The sequence below is a fragment of the Bombyx mandarina genome, chromosome 10 (genome assembly GCF_030267445.1).
Source record: "Bombyx mandarina strain Sakado chromosome 10, ASM3026744v2".
Taxonomy (NCBI): Eukaryota; Metazoa; Arthropoda; class Insecta; order Lepidoptera; family Bombycidae; genus Bombyx; species Bombyx mandarina.
Window position 1 is genome coordinate 3,298,583 of NC_143217.1, and position 23,218 is coordinate 3,321,800.

Below are 23,218 nucleotides of genomic sequence, written 5' to 3' on the forward strand. Positions count from 1 at the left end.
ATGCAGTGCAGTTCATTACATACCGTCTATAATTTTGTTGCAAAACCCATTGTCGATTAACACAATAGTTTCAGGTAGTAGAGATATGGTGGTGGCGAATGGTGCGATTGAAAAATGGGGATGGAGCCTTCAAAACCTAGTTTGAAAGAATATAATGTCAATTTTTAAGGAACGCTATGCAGTGCAGTTCATTACAGACCGTCTAAAATTTTGTTTCAAAACCCATTGTCGATTAACACAATAGTTTCAGGTAGTTGAGATATGGTGGTGGCGAGTGGTGCAATTGCAAAATGGGAATGGCAAGATAATCTCCAACAATTCATAACATAGGGCAAAATGTAACTAATTTTGCAAAGTGACTGATTCCACCTGAATGATTTGTCAAAATTTATGTATTAGTGTAGTGTATTGAGTTTAATTAGAAGTATTTTTTTTTGTTTTCAGACAATAGTAAATACGATCATAACTACTGGCTCGGAGCGACTGTGGAAGCTGGGTCATCATTTTTCGTGGTGAGTGTGTACCCATGTATTACACAATTAATAACCGGAATTAAGTCATACGCGGTTGTTTGGCCCAAACTAGTATTCCCTGCACTATGAGAACCAGAGACTGACATACAAAGGCCAAACAAGAATACACCAATTTACTGGTGGTAGGTCCTCTTGTGAGTCCGCGCGGGTAGGTACCACCACCCTGCCTGTTTCTGCCGTGAAGCAGTAATGCGTTTCGGTTTGAAGGGTAGGACAGCCGTTGTAACTATACTTGAGACCTTAAAACTGATATCTCAAGGTGGGTGGCGCATTTACGTCGTAGATGACTACAGGCTTCAGTAACCACTTAACACCAGGTGGGCTGTGAGCTCGTCCACCCATCTAAGCAATAAAAAAAATACCCAAAAAAAGGGCAAACAAGCTGTTCATCACACGAATGTTTCCCTAATGTGGGAACCGATATCGTATGTACCAGTACATACTAATTTTCTTATGAGGGCTACAACTAAAAACTTATTATTAACCATTACTGTTGTCGGCCAATGTTGGCACAGACCTATGTTTAGCAGTTGACATCTGTGGGCTGAAAAAGAGCGAGAGAGAGAGAGAGAGAGAGAGATAGGTTAGTCACCCCATGTGAGGGAAAGCGATACAGGGTCAAAAGAGATACAGGAATTTCCTGCTAAAAAAAATTATTGTCACTATACTCGTACACCATGCTTTGCTGCTATGTAGTTCACTACAGCATTAAGCACAACGATTACATTGTGCGTCAAAAAAAAACAATTGATATCTATATATATAAAAATAAATTGCTGTTCGTTAGTCTCGCTAAAACTCGAGAACGGCTGGACCGATTTGGCTAATTTTGGTCTTGAATTATTTGTGGAAGTCCAAAGAAGGTTTAAAAGGTAGATAGATATGAAAATAGTCGCAATTAAATAAAAATAAAAATTTTGTTTTTTCTTCGATTTTGTTTGTTTTAAGTTTATTTTATACAAAAGTTTAGGTCTTTTATTTATAGATTGAGGCACTACAAAGTCTGCCGGGTCAGCTAGTAAGATATAAAATTCCCCAGACTTTTCGAATGCGTCAATTGCCTTTGAATGACCGAAGTGTGATAAAATGTAGTTTAGCTTTATTTCTATGAGGTTGCTTCATTTGTGGACAACACTAATGTCACAACTAAATGAGTGACTTGGAACGAGCATTCAATACGACAGATAAAAACACGAATTAAATGTATTGTACATTAAATGTGTTATGTGCTTCTTAGTGTGCAACAAATTTAAATTTAGTTTGGTTAAGATTCTGAATTGTAAAACAAAATATATATATACTGGGTTAATTAGATAAGTTCGTCGCTACTCCTAGCCGCTATCCATGGATTTGTTTTAAAGAATTTAATATTTTTAGACCTGCGCTCCACTGCTGGTCAAACATAGCGAAAATGGTGAGTACATACACATTAAAATATCAATACTTTTGAGAGGATATGTATAAATCTATATCTATCTATATATCGACGCTTGAAAGGCAAAAGTGACTAAGCGACAATGCGTGAACTTTACAGTAGACTAATTTAAACTTGAAATACCCATCGAATATGGTTATTGCTTATCATTTATGTACAAAGCAGTTAGGGTAAAACACCCAGTAGTCAGCCTTTTAGTGGGATTCTTAACTTGATTCACCTGTATTTTTAAAAATAAAAGACTTTAAATGAAAAAAAATTTTTTTACAGGTTTGTTTATTATTTTTACTAAAGAGATACAATTTTTTTTTAAATTTTGTTAGAATTATATAAAAAATCAATATTAAACAAAATATGGCACTTTTTACCGGTAGTCAGCCTCATTTCTCCACAAGTCAGCCATGTCTTACCCTATAGTCAGCCTTTTACTTATTATTGCACGTTGGACATACAAATTCTTTATTATAGACATTTTCATAGTCTTCATCTGCAAATATAGTACATTTTAAATGATACCACGCAGGACAATTGTCACAACCAATATTTTTTAAGTCGTTTATATCTGTGTCATTAGTCAATTCCTCTTCACACGAATCGCATCTTATTCTGTTTACTGTGCATGTCGTACTTTTCTTCTTACTTATACTTTTTTGGACATCAAAAACTTCTGAGCTTTCCTTTTTTGTAATTCTTCTTCCTTCTTTTGTCTTTCTTCTTCAGTCTTTTTTTAGCTTTCATTTTTTTCTGCTTTTTAATCAATATTTCGTTCTTTTTCTGTTCATGAACATGCTTCGACGCAGTTTATATCTTCTTGCGTATTAAATTCAGATGCTCCTGTTTCCTGAACTTCATGACTTTGTTGCAAGACTTCAAAGTCTGTTATGAATTCGAAGTCATTTGAGGGTACTTCACTTTCGGTTAAATTAATGAAATTATTGTCCAATGTGCAATCCCCTATAATTGGCAAAGTAACATGAAGAATTTCAACTGATTCTGACGCTATTTTTAGAATCAATAGAACTTGAGGTATCGATTTGGACAGCCTGGCTAATTGAATTTACTGTAGAATTTAGGCTTTCAGTACCGACCATATTCTTTGCTCTGTCAACATCGATAGCGATTTTGATTCTCTTAACTCCGGATTTCGTTTAAGAAATGAGTTCCTTTTCTTCCCTGGCCTATTATTTACAAATGGGTTAGGTCTGTTTTCTTGGGAAATAATATTGTGGACGGTATAAAGGATCATCACATTTAAAGGGAAGCCACATTCTGCCAAAGTAATGCACCAGTCTTTCAAGGCAGTTTCTTCGTCTTTGGTAAGTACTAAGTCTGGTCCCATTTTACGAGGTGCTTCTGGGACTCTTAAATGCAGGCGATCTTGTAGGGTCCCTCGTGGTACGCTAAAAACTCGACTAGCTTCTCTAATCTTCATCCCGTTTCTGATCGCGGCCATAGCCTATGACAACTGCTCTTCTTTGTACTGGTGGATTGGTCGTTTCGACATTATGAAACTCTAGAATATAAGATTTTAACTTGATCCTTATTAAAATGCATTAAAGTTCAATATTACACAATAGAACTAACGGCCGACTATAGGAGTTAATAGTCCATTAGTCAGCCCTCAGCATATATTTTACTTTTATACACGGCTGACTACTGGTAAAATAATATTTTGGTCATCTAAGAGTTATATTCAATCCAAAGCAAATAACAAGGACTATTCTCTGTGTTAATTTCGACGAATTCTAAGAAAATCGTAAAAAACCAGTAGTCAGCCCCTTGCTGCTGACTTCTGGATCAACCTTAACAAATCGTAACCCAGAAGTCGGCCCCCTAAATTGAAACGAAATAAACATATAAAATGCCTCTAATGCTTAATGTTATCGTAGAAAAAACATTATACAACAACATAACATAAAAATCTACCAGCAATTACAACAAATTCATAGAAAAACTTACCAAAACCTCGAACACGTTTCCTTACGAAAAAAATAGCAAAAGTGACACATCCTGTCCTTTCGTTGGCGGCAGTGGAAATGAACGAGTACAGAGGATCAACCTGTCACGCTATCGGTTCTTAGATGTGCACAGTAACCAACAAGAGAACATAGATTTGATTAAACGTTATTTCAATGGTGTAAGTCCATTTCAACACTATTTATACCAAAATAAAACCTATAAAGGCTGAGTACTGGTGCGGGGCTGACTTCTGGGGGTTTTACCCTATTGTCACTTAGTCACTTTTGCCTTTCAAGCGTCGATATATAAAAATGAATTGCTGTTCGTTAGTCTCGCTAAAACTCGAGAACGGCTGGACCGATTTGGCTAATTTTGGTCTTGAATTATTTGTGGAAGTCAAAAAGCAGATAAATCTGAAAATGCTCCGAATTAAATAAAAATAACAATTTTGTTTTTCCTTTGATGTGTCCCATCGGACGGATACCTTTTGTTTTTTTTAAGTTTATTTTATACAAAAGTTTAGGTCTTTTATTTATCGATTGAGGCACTACGAAGTCTGCCGGGTCAGCTAGTATAGTATAAATATTGCCTAAAACAATGATTTTCATTAACTTTTATTTTTAATTATTAATAACCAATAGATTGTCTATTGAAACGCTTTTATTAGCTTAACCTATATCTATATATTTATTTATGAAACAGATTCATTTAATGTAATTTTCATCTACTTAAGGCCTGTGATTGCCATGAAAATCCACGAAGGACCGATGACTAATCAGATCTTAATCAGGATAACAAGGATACTTTTTCTATTATAGACAGACGAGCATAGGGCCCACCCGATAGCAAGTAGTTGCCATCGCTTAAGGGAATGACCAAGCGACTGCATACTGAAAGCTAAGGTTTTCTTGACTTGATTTTAAAGCTCATAGTTCATTTGGAATATAACCCATTATTTTATGCCTAAAAAAGTTACATACCCTATAACTGATTTGCTGCAATGAAATATCAAATAGTGGTATTTTCTGTGCGTGTTCCAAACTTGAAGTTATGGCTCGTGGCAGATGAAAATAGGATGTTTGTGCATCTACACATCTGTCGTATGATGGTAAACAATTTCCGAAATTTAATTTTACTTACTGAAATTCATTTCCAGGTGTTGGAACGACGGGAGGGTGCTTCATTTCGAAAGATAATCTTTCAATTGAACAATTTGTCCTCGATCAGAATGGCTCCCCAAAAAATACAACATTCGGTAAATTCCGCTAACATTTATTTACAAATTCGCACTGTCTAGAATCTTCGATGCCCAAAATGAATTTGGTAGATGTTTGGATTCGTATTTCTTTAAATGACTTGTTTGTTAGAAGCAAACTCGAAACTTTTAGCTCAAGGTACTCGTCGTATTTAAGCCCACTGTATACCTTAATTCCATTTATTTTTAGAATCTCGATTATCTTCCTTCGGTTGGAGTCTGACTGTCAGCGACCAGGAATCTATTGTTGTTGGAGGACCTGCTATGTATACTGGTAAATATACGTCGGCGTTACGCCAGGGTTTACACACAATAATATCTTTTACAATTAAAATACAATACAATTCTATAAAACTTTAACATTACTTGTTTACAACAAAAAGCCACGCTTGAGTTATTCAGTGGTTCTTAAACAATTAGCCATTTTGTGTTGGTTATAGCAACTACAACTTCTTTTATACAAACAAATGTAATTACTGCGAAACAATTCACAAAACATAGCTTAATATTCAAAATACATATTTTAGTGATTTTACATGACTCACATTTAATTAATTTTACATGAATTACTTTTAAGTAATATTAACTAACATTGTTATTATCCAGCCTAATAATAGATGGCGCCAACCTTAGGCGCCAACAACATCATTGCATAACAATTACAATACTTAATTAAATTATTAGTACTGTTAATTATAATATAAATTATTATTAATATTTATGCTTTATTCATATTTAATCATTTATACAGTCATTTGTGTTTTTAAACAATAATATAAACATTAAACATATTCTGAACTTTTTCACATCAAAACAGTGTCTGCTAATTATTAAATATGGTAGAATAACAGTTTTGTTGCTAATAATAAATAAATATTAACATAGAATAAACTAAACTATATATTATTATGTTAATTATTGCCAACCGTGGCATTTGCGCCCATATATGATTCTACTATTATCAAAGCCGGCAATGTGACTTTTGGACAATTATTGGTAAATCAGAAAAACGAATTATTGACTTTGTATTCCATTGGCAGTCACAAAACTCTTCTGAACGACATCTTAGATAAATAACAGGTTAAGTTAATACTTTATTTAACGCAGGTTTTGAACCGTATTCTTTGAAGGAGACGATTATATTCAAATCAATCTGTATTGACATATCAATAAAAGATTTTTTGTCCAAATGCACTGATTGCCACCTTTGATAATAGACGACTCATATATTACCTACTGATAGTTTATACCTTTACCAGTGTAGTGTACTTTTTATTGTATATTTTTATTGCATAGATGAATGGACGAGCCCACAGCCCACCTGGTGTTAAGTGGTTACTGGAGCTCATAGACATCTACAACGTAAATGCCACCATCCACCTTGAGAAATGAATTCTAAGGTCTCAGTGTAGTTACAACGACTGCCCTACCCTTCAAACCGAAACGTGTTACTGCTTCACGGCAGAAATAGGCAGGGTGGTGGTACCTACGCGTACGGACTCACAAGAGATCCTACCACCAGTGGTAGGATTTTTATTTATTTATATGTGTATTTCGCGGGCTTTTGTACGCACATAGATCACGACAACTATAGAATATATGGCCAATGCGCCAACCAAGTCTAGAATCTTCGTAGCAACCAAACGGTTAATGCGAATGAAACTTGTTTAAAAAAAAAACATGTGTGCAATTCACACGTGGTAGAAGTGAAACCTTCAAAAATTAAAATACAATTGTTTTAAATGTCTAAGTACAGATATGTAAAATTTTGTCATTATTAAATAATTGTAAATCATCTTTTATAGTATGAGGTAGCGCCCTCTGTGAATTGATATTTTAACTTCACGTATAATCCTAAATTAAAATTCACTACAAGAGGTTTCATACACACGTTAGTATTAAAAAATCTCATAGATGACGCTGTATTAAAAAAAAAACACTACACTGAGAACATCTAATGTGTTCTATCTCATTCTCTCGCCGGCTGCATCCCATACATTTATGTGTTTGTCTCTATGGACTTATTTTTTCGTTTCATCGTTCGTTATATTGCTCTTTAAGCGTTTCCGTCCACGTTTTTTTTATTTTTTTTATTGCCTAGATCTGTGGACGAGCTCACAGCCCACCTGGTGTTAAGTGGTTACTGGAACCCATAGACATCTACAACGTAAATACGCCACACACCTTGAGATATAAGTTCTGACGTCTCAGAATAGTTACAACGGCTGCCCCACCCTTCAAACCGAAACGCATTACTGCTTCACGGCGGAAATAGGCGGGGTGGTGGTACCTACCCGTGCGGACTCACAAGAGGTCCTACCACCAGTAATTACCCAAATTATAATTTTGCGGGTTTGATTTTTATTACACGACTGGCGACCCGCCCTCGCTTCGCTTCGGAAACATTAAAACACACATGAAACCAAAAAAATATTTTTTTTTTTTTTAAAAAGTAGCCTATGTTCATCAGGGACAATGTCGGCTTCTAATGGAAAAAGAATTTTTCAAATCGGTCCAGTAGTTTCGGAGCCTATTCGAAACAAACAAACAAACAAATCTTTCCTCTTTATAATATTAGTATAGATGTTATTCCTTCACCGTGGAAGTCAATCGTGAACAATTGTTAAGTACGTATTTCATTAGAAAAATTGGTACCCTCCTGCGGGATTCGAACACCGTTGCATCGCTACGAATGCACCGGACGTCTTATCCTTTAGACGACTTCTTAAAAACTCAGAATCTTCAGAAGATGTTGTATCATAGACATAATCTCGCTGTTGCAAAGGCTCTACTCATGAGTCTGGGCCACAACGTCACACTGTCGAAAATTATTGTTGTAACAACCTCCACATAAACAGTCGAGTTCAATTGAAAGAGTAAAACTTAAAGTTTCGTGCAACAATTTTAACCGCTTTTCTATATCTATACTAATATTATAAAGAGGAAAGATTTGTTTGTTTGTTTGTTTCGAATAGGCTCCGAAACTACTGGACCGATTTGAAAAATTCTTTTTTCATTAGAAGCCGACATTGTCCCTGATGAACATAGGCTACTTTTAAAAAAAAAAAATTATTTTATTTTTTTGGTTTCATGTGTGTTTTAATGTTTCCGAAGCGAAGCGAGGGCGGGTCGCTAGTATTAAATAAAGATGCCTCCAATGAACACTACTTTAACTCAAAATTTTAAAATTTTCGTTTTCCACGCCAATCGCTTCACTATTTTAAAAGTATTACAAATCATTATTGATGGGGTTAGAAGCAAGAGTAAATCAGCTAGTTACACAAAAAAAACATAAATATATCTGCAATAATAAAGATTTTATCAACTTTTTTCGTTTAAACGCTCCTCCTGTAAGCTTACGAATTTTGAGTTTGCGTAGTGTTCATTGGAGGCATCTTGAAAACGCGAAATACGAAAGTTCAATTAGTATTAAAAATCAAAATTCAATTTATAGTCCGTGCGCTTACAAAATTCAAAGTTAATTTAATTTTGTAATTAACTAATGATTTATCCCCAGGTCGCACTTTACTGTACATGAAGCCGGAAGCTTCTAATTCACCATATGTTGCGGCAGGCGTCGACAACGATGTGGACTTCAATTTTGGTACGGTATAAAAACCTTGATGTATTACTGGTAGTAGATCTTCTTGTGACCCCGCACCACCAACCGGTTAAGCAGTAATGCGTTTCGGTTTGAAGGGTGGGGCAGCCGTTGTAACTAAACTTGAGACCTTAGAACTTGTATCTCAGGGTGGGTGGCGCATTTGCGATGTGGATGTCTATGGGCTCCAGTAACTACTTAAAATCAGGTGGGCTGTGAGCTCGTCCACCCATCTAAGAAATAAAAAAAAATAAAAAAAAATTTTTTTTGAGGATGGAGCAGCCGTGCTACCATAAAACTGAGACTAAGAATTCATGTCTAAAGGTGGGTGGTGGTTGTTGATGTCTATAGGCTCCGGTAATTATTTAACATCGAGGGGGCCATGAGCTCCATGGAGTGGAGGACCACCCACTTAAGCAATAAAAAATAAATAAAAAATTCCTTTGTGGGTAGATATAGAATGGTTTTCAACCCATCTGGTGTTATATGCTTTCTAAAGGTCAACTAACAAAATGTCACCACCTACCACTTTTTTCGGCAAAGGCCGAACCTTCTGTGGTGTTTCTAAGACTATGGGGCGAGCAGTGTATCTTGGACGTGGCGGTCTGCAGATGTAGGGTCGAGACTGCGGGCCCAAGGCGTTTTAGGGCCCTACCCACTAAATGACTCTTCTTGCACTTTCTCACCCGAGGTCCGATCTTTAAGTCGATAAATTAGGGGGTTACCGCGGTCAACACTACATCAAACTCGCAGCGCCATGTCTACGATGCCCGATCAATGGGTCAGGTGGGACAGTAGTCGTCGCTGCCGAGAATCATATTCGAAAACACTCGGCGTGGCAGGTCTGATCCTATTTAAGAGACGAGGACACAGTACTACCGGTTCAGAGCGTGTGTTCGGCCGTGTCCTCGTCGCAGTCACAGTGACCACCACCTACCCTGAAACATCTAGTCACTTAAATTAAAAGCGGTCCTTCTCTAATAACTGAAGCCAAAGTATTGTATAAATCCACCCTAGTGAAAATAAACAGCATGACGGTACCAACTTTTCCCAAGAGCTGGCCGATTTCGAAGTATTGGTACATAATTTATGCTTTTAAACACGAGATATTCTCAAAATTCTGTAACTATGTCCTTTAGAATGTAATTAAATAATAATCTTATTTAATGTTAGATCGCTAAACTCATGCTACTAATTTCTAGGGTATAGTGTGACGTCAGGATATTTCGCAACATCTAAATTGCTAATGTACGCAGTGGGTAGCCCATACGGTTTTGGAAAGGTAAGTTTTAAAGAATGTTTAATGTTTTTAATAACTACACGGCGTTTCACAATACAGTACCATTTTCGTTGAGGGCTTGGACTTGAAACTGCTATCTGTTAGATTTGATGTCTACACCTTTCTGTGCAGATTTATTGAATGGAATTAATTGTTCTTAGCCAGTTTTGAGAACGAGTCTCGCTGAAATGTAACATCTTCGAGTTTGTTATCCAATGTGTTTTAAATATTAAAAAAGTTCAGATAAAGATGCCTTAAAACTTTTAGGTTTTATTTTTCGGACGACAGTGGAGGCTGTTTAAGCAACTTAAGTTCAAACAACCGAAGACGACTGTCGGGGAGATGTTTGGCGCTAGTTTGTGCTCGGCTCGTATCTTCGGCCAACGATCAGACTTGTTAGTTGGAGCTCCGGGACGAGCGAGCGACAAGGAATACAACGTAGGCGCTGTCTACGTTTTTATTGCAAACAAGCTAATGGTAAGTAAGTTGATATTACACTTACGTACATTCAGAATGAATACTGTCTGCAAATCTAATTACGTAACAGTTTCAAAAAAAAAACTTTAGCTTACTAATTCGCGCTTAGTTTAGCTTAATAGTCAAAAACGACCGCAATGGTCTTGACAATACAGCTCATGGAAACTTCAAAATTAATCTACCAAGCATGGCAAATCTTGTCATAGTCAATGAACACAGTACTGCACTACGGGTTTGCTTACATAATATGTGTTAAATATATTTTTCAGGCTCTAAACTATAAAAGGATTATTACGGGCCGAAAGGAAGGTTCGATGTTTGGCAGCGCTATTATCAATGTTGGAGATTTAAACGGAGACAAGAAAGATGGTACAGCACTATTTATTTTCTGATACATATGACACGACGTTTACGTGACCGCTGCACATATTAAAACAAGATGATTAAAGTATTGATAAAAAAACCGGACGGGAAAGTGACCATGCTTTTTTTTTCTTTTCCTATTTCTGGAGTATTTGTATTTTTGATAAAGTATTATAAATCAAGACATCTCGATCTACTGTGTTTATTGTAGGATTTATTATATTTTCGTTTCAGATATAGCAATAGCAGCGCCATTTGAAAATGATGGTAGAGGAGTAGTCTACATCTACTGTGGCGCTGAAATTCTGGGTCTCAAAGAACCCAAAAAGCCTTTTAACTTCTTACAAATTATAGAATTGGAAGATTATTACTATGGCTTCGGCTTGGGACTAGGCATTTTGAACGACTATGACCAAAACGGATGCAATGGTAAATAATTTTAAAACTCGACATGACACAAAATGTTTTAGCCAATCTTTATAAATAGTTTCGCCCATAGAGAGATTTTCACCCATTTATGTGTCCGTGGCGGATTTAATCGAAGATTATTGCTACTTTTAATGAAAATAAGGTGGATAAGTTCTTTTATTCACTGTAAAATGATATATTGAAATTGAGTTAATCTAGTGCCCAAGCGCACAGAGTACCTTACTTAGTACTACTTGTATTATGTCAAATCATACAAATTATTCTTGACGTTATAATTGGTATTAGGGCATATAAAAAGAAAATTAAGCCAACGTGCTTAAGTACCGCATTCTGCCTTATTCTATAGTGAATCAATCCAGCTTTCCAGTTTAACGTCCTTTTGAAGATCACAGGTAACTTCTAGATGCGGGTAGCCCCAGTGTCGGTCATTATGGAGAACCTTGGGGGAGACCTATGTGCAGTAGTGTTGTCTATAACATTATGATCATGTATTCTAATTTTTACTACTATACTATTGGGATTTAGATTTCATGTCTCATACTTATGACTGTTAGCATTTACACCAAAATGTCTATGGGCTACTTGTGGTAGCTAATCCATACGATATGGGCTGAAATGTCTTTTACCCTGCATGAAAAGCTTTAAAACCACCAATATTATACTTTTCATGACATATCCAATAATATAGTAGTCTCGTCATACACCTGACTTTTCGCCTAATTATTAGCTTGAAAACTTCTTATTTAACAAAGTGAATCGTGCTCTCAAGACTTTAATCAAGGCGTACAAAGAAACTTACTATTTTTAGTTCCAAACACATTAACATTTTTTTTATTTCATTGTGTTTTTATTTATAGTGTAGTGTAATGTAGGCTATGCTTTTTTATATTTATACAGAATTAGCCATCGGAAGTCCGTTGAATAACACCGTGTTTATACTGCCATGTTTTGCCTATATCACCGTCGAATTGTATACCGAGTATCCAGATCTACAGGTAAAAATTTACTATATTAATAATAATAAAATAATAAATGACTATTTAACTAGACTAAAGTTATAAGCTAAGTTTTTGGGTACCTATAAATGGGCTACAATTATTTTTTTGGTGATAATAAATGAGTGCAATAGAATGAGATATCATGAGACGCGTCAAGTCTGCCCCTTCCAACACTACATGACAATCACGATCACTCTGTCAAGAGTGACACGAAAGAAGAATGAATGATGCCTCGTCGAAGTCGAAAATTTCGACGTCTAACCTAGCTTATAGACGTAACCCACTCCGTTTCTTATCGGATCTTTTGAGTGGGTTGCGATTACGATCCGGTGGTAGATTCTACGAAGCACTGCTCTTGCTAGGGCTAATATTAGTCAGTCCTCCCAGGCTGAACCCCGTGAACTCACGTACCAAGCCGTGCTAAGGTTGGAATGGCCCCTTAAGCTACAAACGATTTTGCAGAGAATAGATTTTAATAAAATAATGATTATAAAAACCGGTCCCACAACAAATCTAATGGCTTCCCAATAAACTCGCGGTCGCCTTTTCGGACATCAAAAAATCATATTGATCGTGCACATTAAAAATATTCTTGCTTTTAATTTATAGAATCGAGAAATTATAAACGCAGTGGCACAAAATGATGTGAACGAAACACACTTTCGTTTTGACACCTGCCTGCGTGTAACGTTTCCGAAAAAGCCTACCAAAGCATATGCCGGTCAGTACTTCTCAATTAACAAATTGTTGTATATTTTTAATACTAATGAAAGCTAAACTTCATGAAATAAACTAAGACTAAACAGTTATATATTAAAAATTCTATAAGTGTCCTATTAATACATTAAGAAGAGAAAATGTAGCTTCGCTTCTGCAATGATTTTGCGCTGTTTTTTTTTATGAATCAGTAAATACAGTGAATCCGAATACATAAACAACGATAATATCTAAAATGAATAGCTTGATCGATGTTCTAAAACTAAACAATATATATTTTAGCATATACCATATAGAACCGTTTTAATTCACAGAACTAGAAGTGGAAATCGAAATATCGGGCGACACTAAAGCATCCCTAAGTGACCCAAATTCAGATAAAAAATACATAGTGAAAATCGAGAAAACGACTAAACAATCTGTTCAACAGTTCTGCAAGAAGATTGGTGTCTATTTGCCAACGGTACTTTATTTATTACCACTCTCTTCTGCTTGATTTTAGCTGGCGCTAAAAAAATTAATTGATCATGTAAAATTATAATTAATCTTAGCCTATTAAAATGTACCAAATAAACATTATTAAAATATTGGCTGAAACACAAAATGTTCATTATAAAACATACACATAATATTACGGTTTTACATAACAATAAAACCGATATTATGTGCCGAGAAGGAAAACATACAGCATTGTATTATGAAGAAGCAGTGTGTACTTAGCTTAGATTCCTTGTCTATGTCCAACCATAGACCGTCAATTTAGTTCCATCTTTAGCCGCTAGGTGCTGCCAGCAAGTATAAAGGGAGCGCAGCCATCTTTGATCTTCATAGTCTTCACCAGGAAGAACTTCCTGCAATGCTGTATGTTTTCCTTCTCGGCACATAATATCGGTTTTATTGTTATGTAAAACCGTAATATTGATGTGCCTTTGGAAAACATACAGCATTGTATTATGAAGACGTGTTTGTTATCTGCTGGTGAAATTATTAAGCACAACGCTATGATGAAATAGGTAAAGCCATAATAAAATTATGAAGCGCAATGCTAATGTTCATAATTTATATAATTATTAAATCGAAAAAACAGTTGTTAACTTCCACGTTAATTCAATGATTAAAAAATATTTATAAGTTTGTAATAAACATTTTATCTTGTATATACAAGAAAATGTATAAATTGTATAAATGATGTATATAGATCATGTAGAAGTAAATGTGTTGAAAAAAAGAATCGTGAGGATCTTTACGAAGCTCTATTATTCGGCAATAATTATTGTAAACGTTTGGATGATTTGCAATTGCCTCTAGAAAGTATTTCGTCCATTGGTTCATTATCAATCCATCTCAGAGGCTACTGCTGATCTACCACTTCTTAGAGATGCGTTGATGCCATTACCTCGTAAGGTTGAACGAAGACCAGTTTCCAATTACAGTACGGGATGCCGCTTTTGTGACAACACACATAGTTAGAAAAAAGTCCTTACGAATCTTACCGGGCATGTCTTTAGTTTCATGTTTAGAAAGCACTTATGCAGATTATTGACGAAAATGGATTTCAATTTTAGACCCAAAGACTGGTATCAGAAAGATGTTTTTCTCTGTTATCAAAGAAACTGTCTTTAGAAATGTTGAGCAAAGTAAGGTCATTAACTCTGCGTCCCGTAGCCAGCAACATGGTTGTTGGTGTCCTTCAAGCTACATTGAGGCGTGATGTGGTGGCTGGGTTTGAAGAAAACCAGTTTAGAACTATTCTCGGATCTCATGTGAATGGGACTACACTTAGTAAAATTGTAATAAGTAGTTGAATTTTGTTTAGCTATTCCGATGGCTTTTTTAAATTAGCAATTTTTATTAGAGAGCTTGAGAATGTTTGCTGTCCTACATGTATTTCGCCCACAGAAAGTCGACAGCGCTGCTTTATGATGCAGAAGGATTGTTTTATAGGCAAAATTTTCTTTTTGGAAAAGAAGAAAGAATTTGGCAACATCTGCAGACTTAGGATCAATTTTAAAACTGTAGCACCATATGCACCATCTTCTAGTTGCTGGTAAGTATGCTGACAAAGTGGATAGACACCAGTTAATTTTCAACAAATCTTCTCCTGCTTAGACCAGTCATTATTTGTACAACCTCCCCCCCCCCCCTTTCTAAGCTTTCAGGGTTAATGTTTAACCTGTGGAGGAGGCAGGTTTTGGATTTCGTGCGAGTTATCTAGCGTTCGGGATCTGAGGGCTTGGAAACCCAAATGCTTTCGCTCAGTCTGGGAACACTACCAGGTAGGTTCCCTAGACACTGTTGAAGTGAGTCAGTACTTTGGGGAGAAGGTTGAGAGGAGGAATTCTCCATGCTAGTTGCATCCTCTACGGTCTGCTGAAGGTATCCAATCTTGGTCGGCGAATGGGTTTATATCCGGATGACCCCACTTTCGAAAAACTTTTGTGGTCACTTGTGGTAAAAAGTGCCATTTCGCAGGTTGATTTCCTCGTGATAGCCTGTCGGCTATGATGTTGTATCTCCCCGAGAGATAAGCTGACAGTTATCTTGAACTTATCGCTTAGGTTTAAAAATCGAAAGGTCAACGTTAGTGAAATACTTTCAGATTCATTTTGATTGTCACTACCATTGCAAATAGCTCTTTTGTGGGTGAGCCGTTTCTGTTGTTGAGCTGACCATAGACAGGACGTTAATATTTTGTCTAATTGTAACCCCTAACCATGTCCGAAGCTTCCGTTGCCAGGAAATGGTTGGTTTTGGGTCTCGGCAATGTTTGACATGTGGCTCCGCGTCAGCACTGCATTTGTAACCCCTACACATGTCCGAAGCTTCCGTTGCCAGGAAATGGTTGGTTTTGTGTATCGGCAATGTCTAACATGTGGCTTCGCGTCAGCACTGCATTTAATTGTTAAGACATGCAGGATGGCCTGTTTTTTACCCCTTTTCTTGAAACTTCGCAAGAAAATTTGCAAGTTAGCATAGATTGATGTAATTCCGTCAGAGTTTGAGCTAGGATGTTGTTGAGTGGCCACTTCGTTTCTCGCAATTTTCCATCGAATCCCTAGACATGTCATCTCTTGAACCAGTGTACTAATTGATTTTTTGTAAGGCTGACTTGGCAGCCCAAATAATCCAAGAGCTTTACAGCTTATGTGGCCTGAAGACTCAACTTGGACTTCTTTTGATGGACCTGGTGGGATTTGCGTAGGTGGGATAACACTCAACATCCCTTTGCACGCAATGTTTCCGCGACCGAGCATGCTATGCAAGCAAAAAAGGTGTATTTGTCTTCATGGACCAAGAAAAAGTCGCGTAGGTAGGTTAACATTTGACTTCCCTATGTACGTAAGGTCTTCGCGACCGAGCATGCTATGGGAGCAAAAACGTTTATTTGTCTTGGTGAAACAAGATCATGTCGTGTAAGTAAGCTAGCACTTCGATTTTGCACGCAATGCCTCCGCGACCGAGCATGCTGTGGAAGCAAAAAGGTGTATTTGTCTTCAAGGACCAAGAGAAAGTCGCGTAGGTACGTTAACATTTGACTTCCCTATGTACGCAAGGTCTCCGCGACCGAGCATGCTATGGGAACAAAAACGTTTATTTGTCTTGGTGAAACAAGATTAAGTCGTGTAGGTAAGCTAGCACTCGACTTTGCACGCAATATCTCCGCGACCGAGCGACCGAGCGACCGAGCACCCTATATAATGGAAATTGACATGCCAGCCCAGATAATCCAAAACCTTCACAGCTTCTGCAGCCTGAAGTTTCAACTTGGATTTGTTTTGGTCGACCAAAAGGAAGTCGTCTAGGTAGACTAGCACTCGAGTTCCTTTTGCACGCAAGGTCTCTGCGACCCAGCATGTTATGGAAGCAAAAAAGGTTAATCCAAAAGCTTCACAGCTTCTGCAGCCTGAAGTTTCAACTTGGATTTGTCTTGGTCGACCAAAAAGGAAGTCGTCTAGTAGACACTAGCACTCGAGTTCCCTTTGCACGCAAGGTCTCTGCGACCCGCATGTTATAGAAGCAAAAAGGTGTGGCTCTGAAGCCAGACCGAAGGGTAGGCATGTCATTTCATACTAACTCATAAGAAGGTACCGATTCCTTCCTGGAGGTACTGATACTGGTACCTTGGTACTGATCCTCAAGAAGTATCGACGAAATTTTGCGACTGATACTAGAAAAATATTCCTGAGAAATGTTCAATTCTATCATCCAGTCCCCTGGGTGGAGAAAGTTTGGTACCTAGGTGTCCGAAAACAGTTAGGTGTTTTATCTTTACGACCTTGTTCAACTCTCGAAGATCCAAAATTTGACGCATTGATCCGTCGCTTTTCTTCCGCAGAAAAAAGGTAGTTTTTTTTTTTTTTTTTTTGTTTTTTTTTTTTTTTTTTACGGTATTTGGTAACCATACGTGGTTTACAAATTATTACAATTTTGGTGGCACTCAGTGCCTCCCGTCGGTGTCTTCAATTGCCCCCCTCTGGATTGTGCCAGATGTTACAGACTATGATTGTTTATAATGTTTGGCTTACCTTTTGTACGAGATCGTGGCAAATAGGATTGTAGCCCTCCGAGGGACTGAATAGATTTCAATTTACTATTATCAAACAAAAATTCCTCAATGAGTGGTGCGTTGGCAACAGGATACTTTGTTAGAGACCACGGAAATTAAACTTTGACGTGTTATTTCTATACATACGGCCCTTTTTTCCGTATACAATTTAAAACGCTTTTTACGGGTAACTTGTACGACGGAGACGATTTGTCAAAGTTTTCAGTAATTATGTTACAAAGATTATTAGTTTAAATCTGTTGTGTTTTTGTCAAAATTTCCGTATTGACGAGATCAATTTGTTTACAACATTTTTCGTTACATTCAATTGTTACACACAGTTGATGCATTATTAGATTTACAACGTCACTGACCTGGTGGGATAACGAGCCGATTCGAAGATCGACCGTTACCTTTGAATCCCGTCGTTTCTTACGCAGAGACTCCTTTTGTTCTTTTTCGCTTGACGAGCTGTTCGAACGCGAGGCGTCTCCATCGCGTCTCGCCTGGACATCTTCCCTCTCGGAAATTATGGAGCTTGACTCAACATCACCTCCAACAGATGACGCGTGATTCATGGCGTCCGATGATAGGATTGGTAAATAATACTCGTAATGATTGCAAAATAACACTCATAGAAACACAAAATAAATATTTTTTGCAATTAATAAGAAGTCGAGTAAATATTTGTGGACTTGCGACTTCACAGTACGAAAGTACACAACGCTATGAAGATCAAAGATGGCTGCGCTCCCTTTATACTTGCTGGCAGCACCTAGCGGCTAAAGATGGAACTAAATTGACGGTCTATGGTTGGACATAGACAAGGAATCTAAGCTAAGTACACACTGCTTCTTCATAATACAATGCTGTATGTTTTCCAAAGGCACATCAATATACCACACAAACATAAAATACTATTGATAATGTACTACATGCTACTTCATTTATTACTGAAACATTGCCAATCAATCAAATGAATGCAAATCTCAAGACTCAATCTTTCAGGACGGACATTACGATTCACCGATAAAATTCAAGATTATTGCGAAGCAAATAAATGATCCACAACTACAATCAAATCCGGAACCATTCCACGTTGTCGTCAATGAAAACAGTATTTTAACTCTACGACATGACATCTGGGCAGCGCAATGTAAAAATAAAACGTCGTGTTTGCCTGATATTCATTTGGATATCACGAACCTATTTCCGTAAGTACATTTTCAGCAGGGAAACGTACTGTATGGTGAAGTATTGCCCGCATTGCAAGAAAGGATAACGGCAGCTTGGAGAAGCTAATGGTGACTGGCAAGGTGGACGGAAGAGGACCACGAGGGATAGGCCCGACACGTTGGACTGACCAGATCCGCACTACCTTCGACACCACAGTTCACGATGCTCTACACTCGGCGGCAGATAGAGGCAAATGGCGTGGAATGGATCCGGAATAAGCTCTTGTTGCGAGAAGGTGGTCACGACCCTTAGTAGTGAGGAAACCGAAGCAAGAAAAAGAATAGCCCACCAAAGAATCACTTAAAATACAATCATATTAAATATAGGCGAAAACAAAAACCTCGCTGATGAGATTTAGCCATTGGTTTTGTTATCCCACAAATGATGGGATGTTTCTTTACGGTGAGTATAAAATCAAAGTTGACTATAAATTTTATAATATCCTTACAGAGAGCCGTATCTGCTTGGCTCGTCGGAGACGGAGGACATACAGATGGAGGTAACAAACCACGGCGAGGTGGCTTACAGCGCTTGCCTTAAAGTGGACGTCGTCAATGCGGCCATTGTGCGAGCCTCTGCCCTCAGCTGCACCATTGGTGATCAAGAGAATACTCTTACATGCATTTCACAGAAACCAATTCATAAAAACGATCCCTGGGTAACTACTCTATTACGATTTTTGTTTCTAAGTCAATGTTATGTGGCTAATAAAATGGTCATCAGTCTCATACCTACATATTATGATGTGGAGGCACATATTTTGATACTAGCATACTAGTGTCACCAGATCTCACGGAAGTGCGCCTTATAGATTTAGCTGTTTATCGAAATTATTAATTCATAATTGGGATAAGTAAATCGATAACCAAGAACCCACAAAATGTACTTAATATGATTTAAGAGTGAGAAATTAAAGTTTGAATTGATTAGGTAAATCAACTTCGTCATTCTTTGTAATTAAAAAACTGTCAAAGCCTATGGAGAACTATTGGAACAACTAGCGAATTTAAACCTAAGTTGTTTAAAAATGATTTTAATATAGTGATTGTTGAAAATATGAAACTAGTTAGTGTAGAGGATTGAACATCTTCTATCATTAATCTGGATTTCTGGTAATTTTAGGACATTGGTCATATATCATTGAAAATGACAGACGCCACGAACAAAGACGAATTCATAACACTTAAAGTAAGAGTCTATAACAACTGCAAGACTCCTAAGATATTTACGCTGATTGAAAAACAATATAAACTGACCAGAGATCTTAATGATATAGAAATTATAGGGTAAGCCTGCTGTATTATTTTAAGTAGTCGAATACATTAGTAAGTAAACCGCCCCCATCATTTCAATGCTACCGCCGAATTCTGATTCCAACCGCCCAATGATTCAACAAACAGTTATACGTTCTTAAATGACTGAGTTGCACCATAAATAAATATGAGGCCTTTCAAGAGACTGATAATACACTAAAGAAAAAAAACAATACATTGAGGCTTTGGTAATGTCCATAGGCTATTTTATCCTATCTAATCGCTGGTGGCCAATTTAGCTTTTTGTAAAATATTCCAGCTTCACCTGGTAGACGCGTTCAGAAGTTTTTACAGGTGGTAGGACCTCTTGTGAGTCCGCACAGGTAAGTACCACCACCCTGCCTATTTCTGCCGTGAAGCAGTAATGCATTTCGGTTTAAACGGTGGGGCAGCCGTTCTAACTATACTGATACCTTAAAACTTATATCTCAAACTGGGTGGCGGATTTACGTTCTAGATGTCTATGGGTTCCAGTAACCACTTAACACCAGGTGAGCTGTGAGCTCGTTCACCCATCTAAGCAATAAAAAATGAGAAAGTTCAGCCTGAAAGAATTTGTTAACCTGAGAAGAGCAGTGCTTCGCTGAATCTATCACCAGATCGGAATTGGAACCCACTTAGAATCTCAATGAATCGTGTCTGTAGGTTAAGTTGCACTTCGAACGCATTCAATGAGTTCAACAAGATCCGAAATGACGTAGCGCGCTAGCCATAAAAGAGGGCCCATTGACTAATATTCATTGTAATTAAAACTGTACCGAAAATTCAACATCAAATTACAAAACATTTTATTACATTAGTTACAATAGTTATACGATATATACATTAGTTATATGATACAAATTTTATTATATCAATAAGAAACAATGAAATAATCTCAATAAAGGTTTCACCCAATTTGCACTGTTGATCCCGGGGTTCGGCTTTTCTTACTGCTTATGCCTATAAGTCGGAAAATACGATTTATGGGAACTTGAATTACGACGCAGGCGTAATCGTCGTTACCTAGTAAATGTTAAAATAAAGATTTTCAAAAAAAAGTGCTGTGCGTTTAATATATATAAGCTTAATTTAATAAATTCAACTTACAGAAGAACTAATCTAGGAAGCGTCATAAACACAACAGTAGAAGAAATAAAGTTTGAGAAGAAAATCTTAGAACATATTTACACAGTGAGTTTTTTTTTAATTCATATTAAAAGATTCCAGAAGTTTCTGTGGTACTAATACAGAGGTTATATTCGTGTACATATTTCGCTCTATTTTATAATCTCTCTGTAGCCTTTTTTCATGCTTTTTTTAAAAACCTTGAAAATGAAACTTCGCATACTCTTATATTATTTTTAATTTTACTATAATAACATAGTTATAAGTATTACTCTACTTACAACATATGGACTTAAGATGGTCTGAATTAAATGATTTTTATTTTATTTATTTATTTTATTCGCAAAGCTAAGGTATTTGTAGGAAATTTAACCAATAGCTTTCCTTTTATCATCAAGTTCCGTAGAAACACTTTACGGCAGCATCTTCGAGAAAAGATAAATAATTGAACAATATATAAAGCCGCTTAGCACTTTTATTATTTTATTCATTAGAAAAATAGCTAATACATTTAACTTTTATAATTTTAATAGGCAGGGTGTAAAGGAAAAAAAAAATAAAAAAAAAATCAGAGATACATGTCACTTATCCTGGCGTTTTCGCAGTTATAACTTTAAAGTATAAAGTGTCATTTTTTTTTAGATTAGCAACAAAGTGGCGAACCCGTGGCTTGGAGGTCCAAAGTTCAAAATCACCTCCATGACACCCCATTTTCTGCACTATACCAAATCACCTGTCACAGTGAGTTATGAAAAATCTAAGTTAATAATCATAAATTATACTAATTTAAAAATGTAAGTGGGCCAATAATTCCCTCAATTTATTTTTGGTCTAGATGGGTTGACAAGCTCAGTGCTGATCTAACATTTCATGGTGTATTTTTTTTCCCTACCTATGCTTGAGCCTTGAGAGGCTATTTCAGATTCGCCCTAACATGTAAGTGAGCTCACGGGGCTCAAGCCGGATTGTTGCTAACACTAGCCCTAACAAGAGCAGTGCTTCGCGGAATCTACCACCGGATCGGAAACACGACCCACTGAGAAGATCCGGCGAGAAACTCAGTGGGCTGTGTCTATGGGTTAATTTGCTCGTCGAGCACTTCATCGCAAGCAACTGGTTCGACGAGGACGGTGACCGGTGCTTGTGGTACCTAAAAGCACCGTTAATGGATCGGGAGGATAAATGGTGTATAGGAATGATATTCCGTCCCGCTTAGCTTACTAGGCAGTTTTAGTAATAGACGTTGGTCAGTGGTTAACGTGCAGTGATCCGCGGCGCGGTCGCTGCCACGAATTTAAATTTTAGCCACAACCTCACAATGGTATATAATGCTCATAGATGTCACGTAAATAGTAACACTCATCTTGAAACAAAAGGTAGAAATTTCTTTAGCATTGCAGACTGTAGAGGCTCAGGATACGCCCCTTACGTAACACTTTAATAATTCTAATTTGATCTTATTCCCATTGTTGAAGTCATTCGTGGATACATGTTAAGTACACATGTATATATTTCTTTTCAAAATTAATAACTTCCTGCGAAATTAGAATCCCAAGCATCATTGCATCGTCCAAGTTGAAAAATTCTAAATCTGACCATAAATGTTTTTATCAAGATATTATATTATTGATATATTAAAACCGAAATTAATCTTAGGCCCAAACTGAAAGCGGACATTATCTCAGCTGTAGTGAAATAGCAACCACGGAGAAAGACATGACGACGATTTGCTCCGCGGAACAGCTCTTGAAGGAAGATCCAATTCATGTAATTCTTCAAATGTATATCGATTCTTCTACGGCAGGTAAGCGTTCTTACCTCTTCACTTTGTTAAATAATATTCCAATCAACTTTACTTGCTTGCAAATATTATTTGTATCAGATAAGCAAATAAAATTGATGATTGATGAAAAAAATTAATGTATAAAATTATAAAAATCTAATTATTCTTCTTCTTGTAATTTAATTCA

At 36.8% G+C, this 23,218-nt stretch overlaps 1 protein-coding gene across 1 annotated transcript in view; it reads left to right on the forward strand.

Annotated features, from left to right (window-relative positions):
- The window catches only part of LOC114248876 (integrin alpha-PS4), a 35,861-nt gene that overhangs the window by 1,231 nt on the left and 11,412 nt on the right, over positions 1-23,218 (forward strand). Inside the window, exons 4-21 of the mRNA XM_028182305.2 lie at positions 445-512; positions 1,911-1,947; positions 5,084-5,182; positions 5,373-5,456; positions 8,700-8,786; positions 9,986-10,065; positions 10,330-10,539; positions 10,809-10,908; positions 11,137-11,331; positions 12,229-12,326; positions 12,939-13,050; positions 13,361-13,509; positions 18,601-18,806; positions 19,279-19,486; positions 19,951-20,114; positions 21,233-21,314; positions 21,891-21,989; positions 22,905-23,052. Of these exons, the coding sequence (XP_028038106.2) occupies positions 445-512; positions 1,911-1,947; positions 5,084-5,182; positions 5,373-5,456; positions 8,700-8,786; positions 9,986-10,065; positions 10,330-10,539; positions 10,809-10,908; positions 11,137-11,331; positions 12,229-12,326; positions 12,939-13,050; positions 13,361-13,509; positions 18,601-18,806; positions 19,279-19,486; positions 19,951-20,114; positions 21,233-21,314; positions 21,891-21,989; positions 22,905-23,052 (2,226 nt within the window). The remainder of the gene's footprint in view (positions 1-444; positions 513-1,910; positions 1,948-5,083; positions 5,183-5,372; positions 5,457-8,699; positions 8,787-9,985; positions 10,066-10,329; positions 10,540-10,808; positions 10,909-11,136; positions 11,332-12,228; positions 12,327-12,938; positions 13,051-13,360; positions 13,510-18,600; positions 18,807-19,278; positions 19,487-19,950; positions 20,115-21,232; positions 21,315-21,890; positions 21,990-22,904; positions 23,053-23,218) is intronic.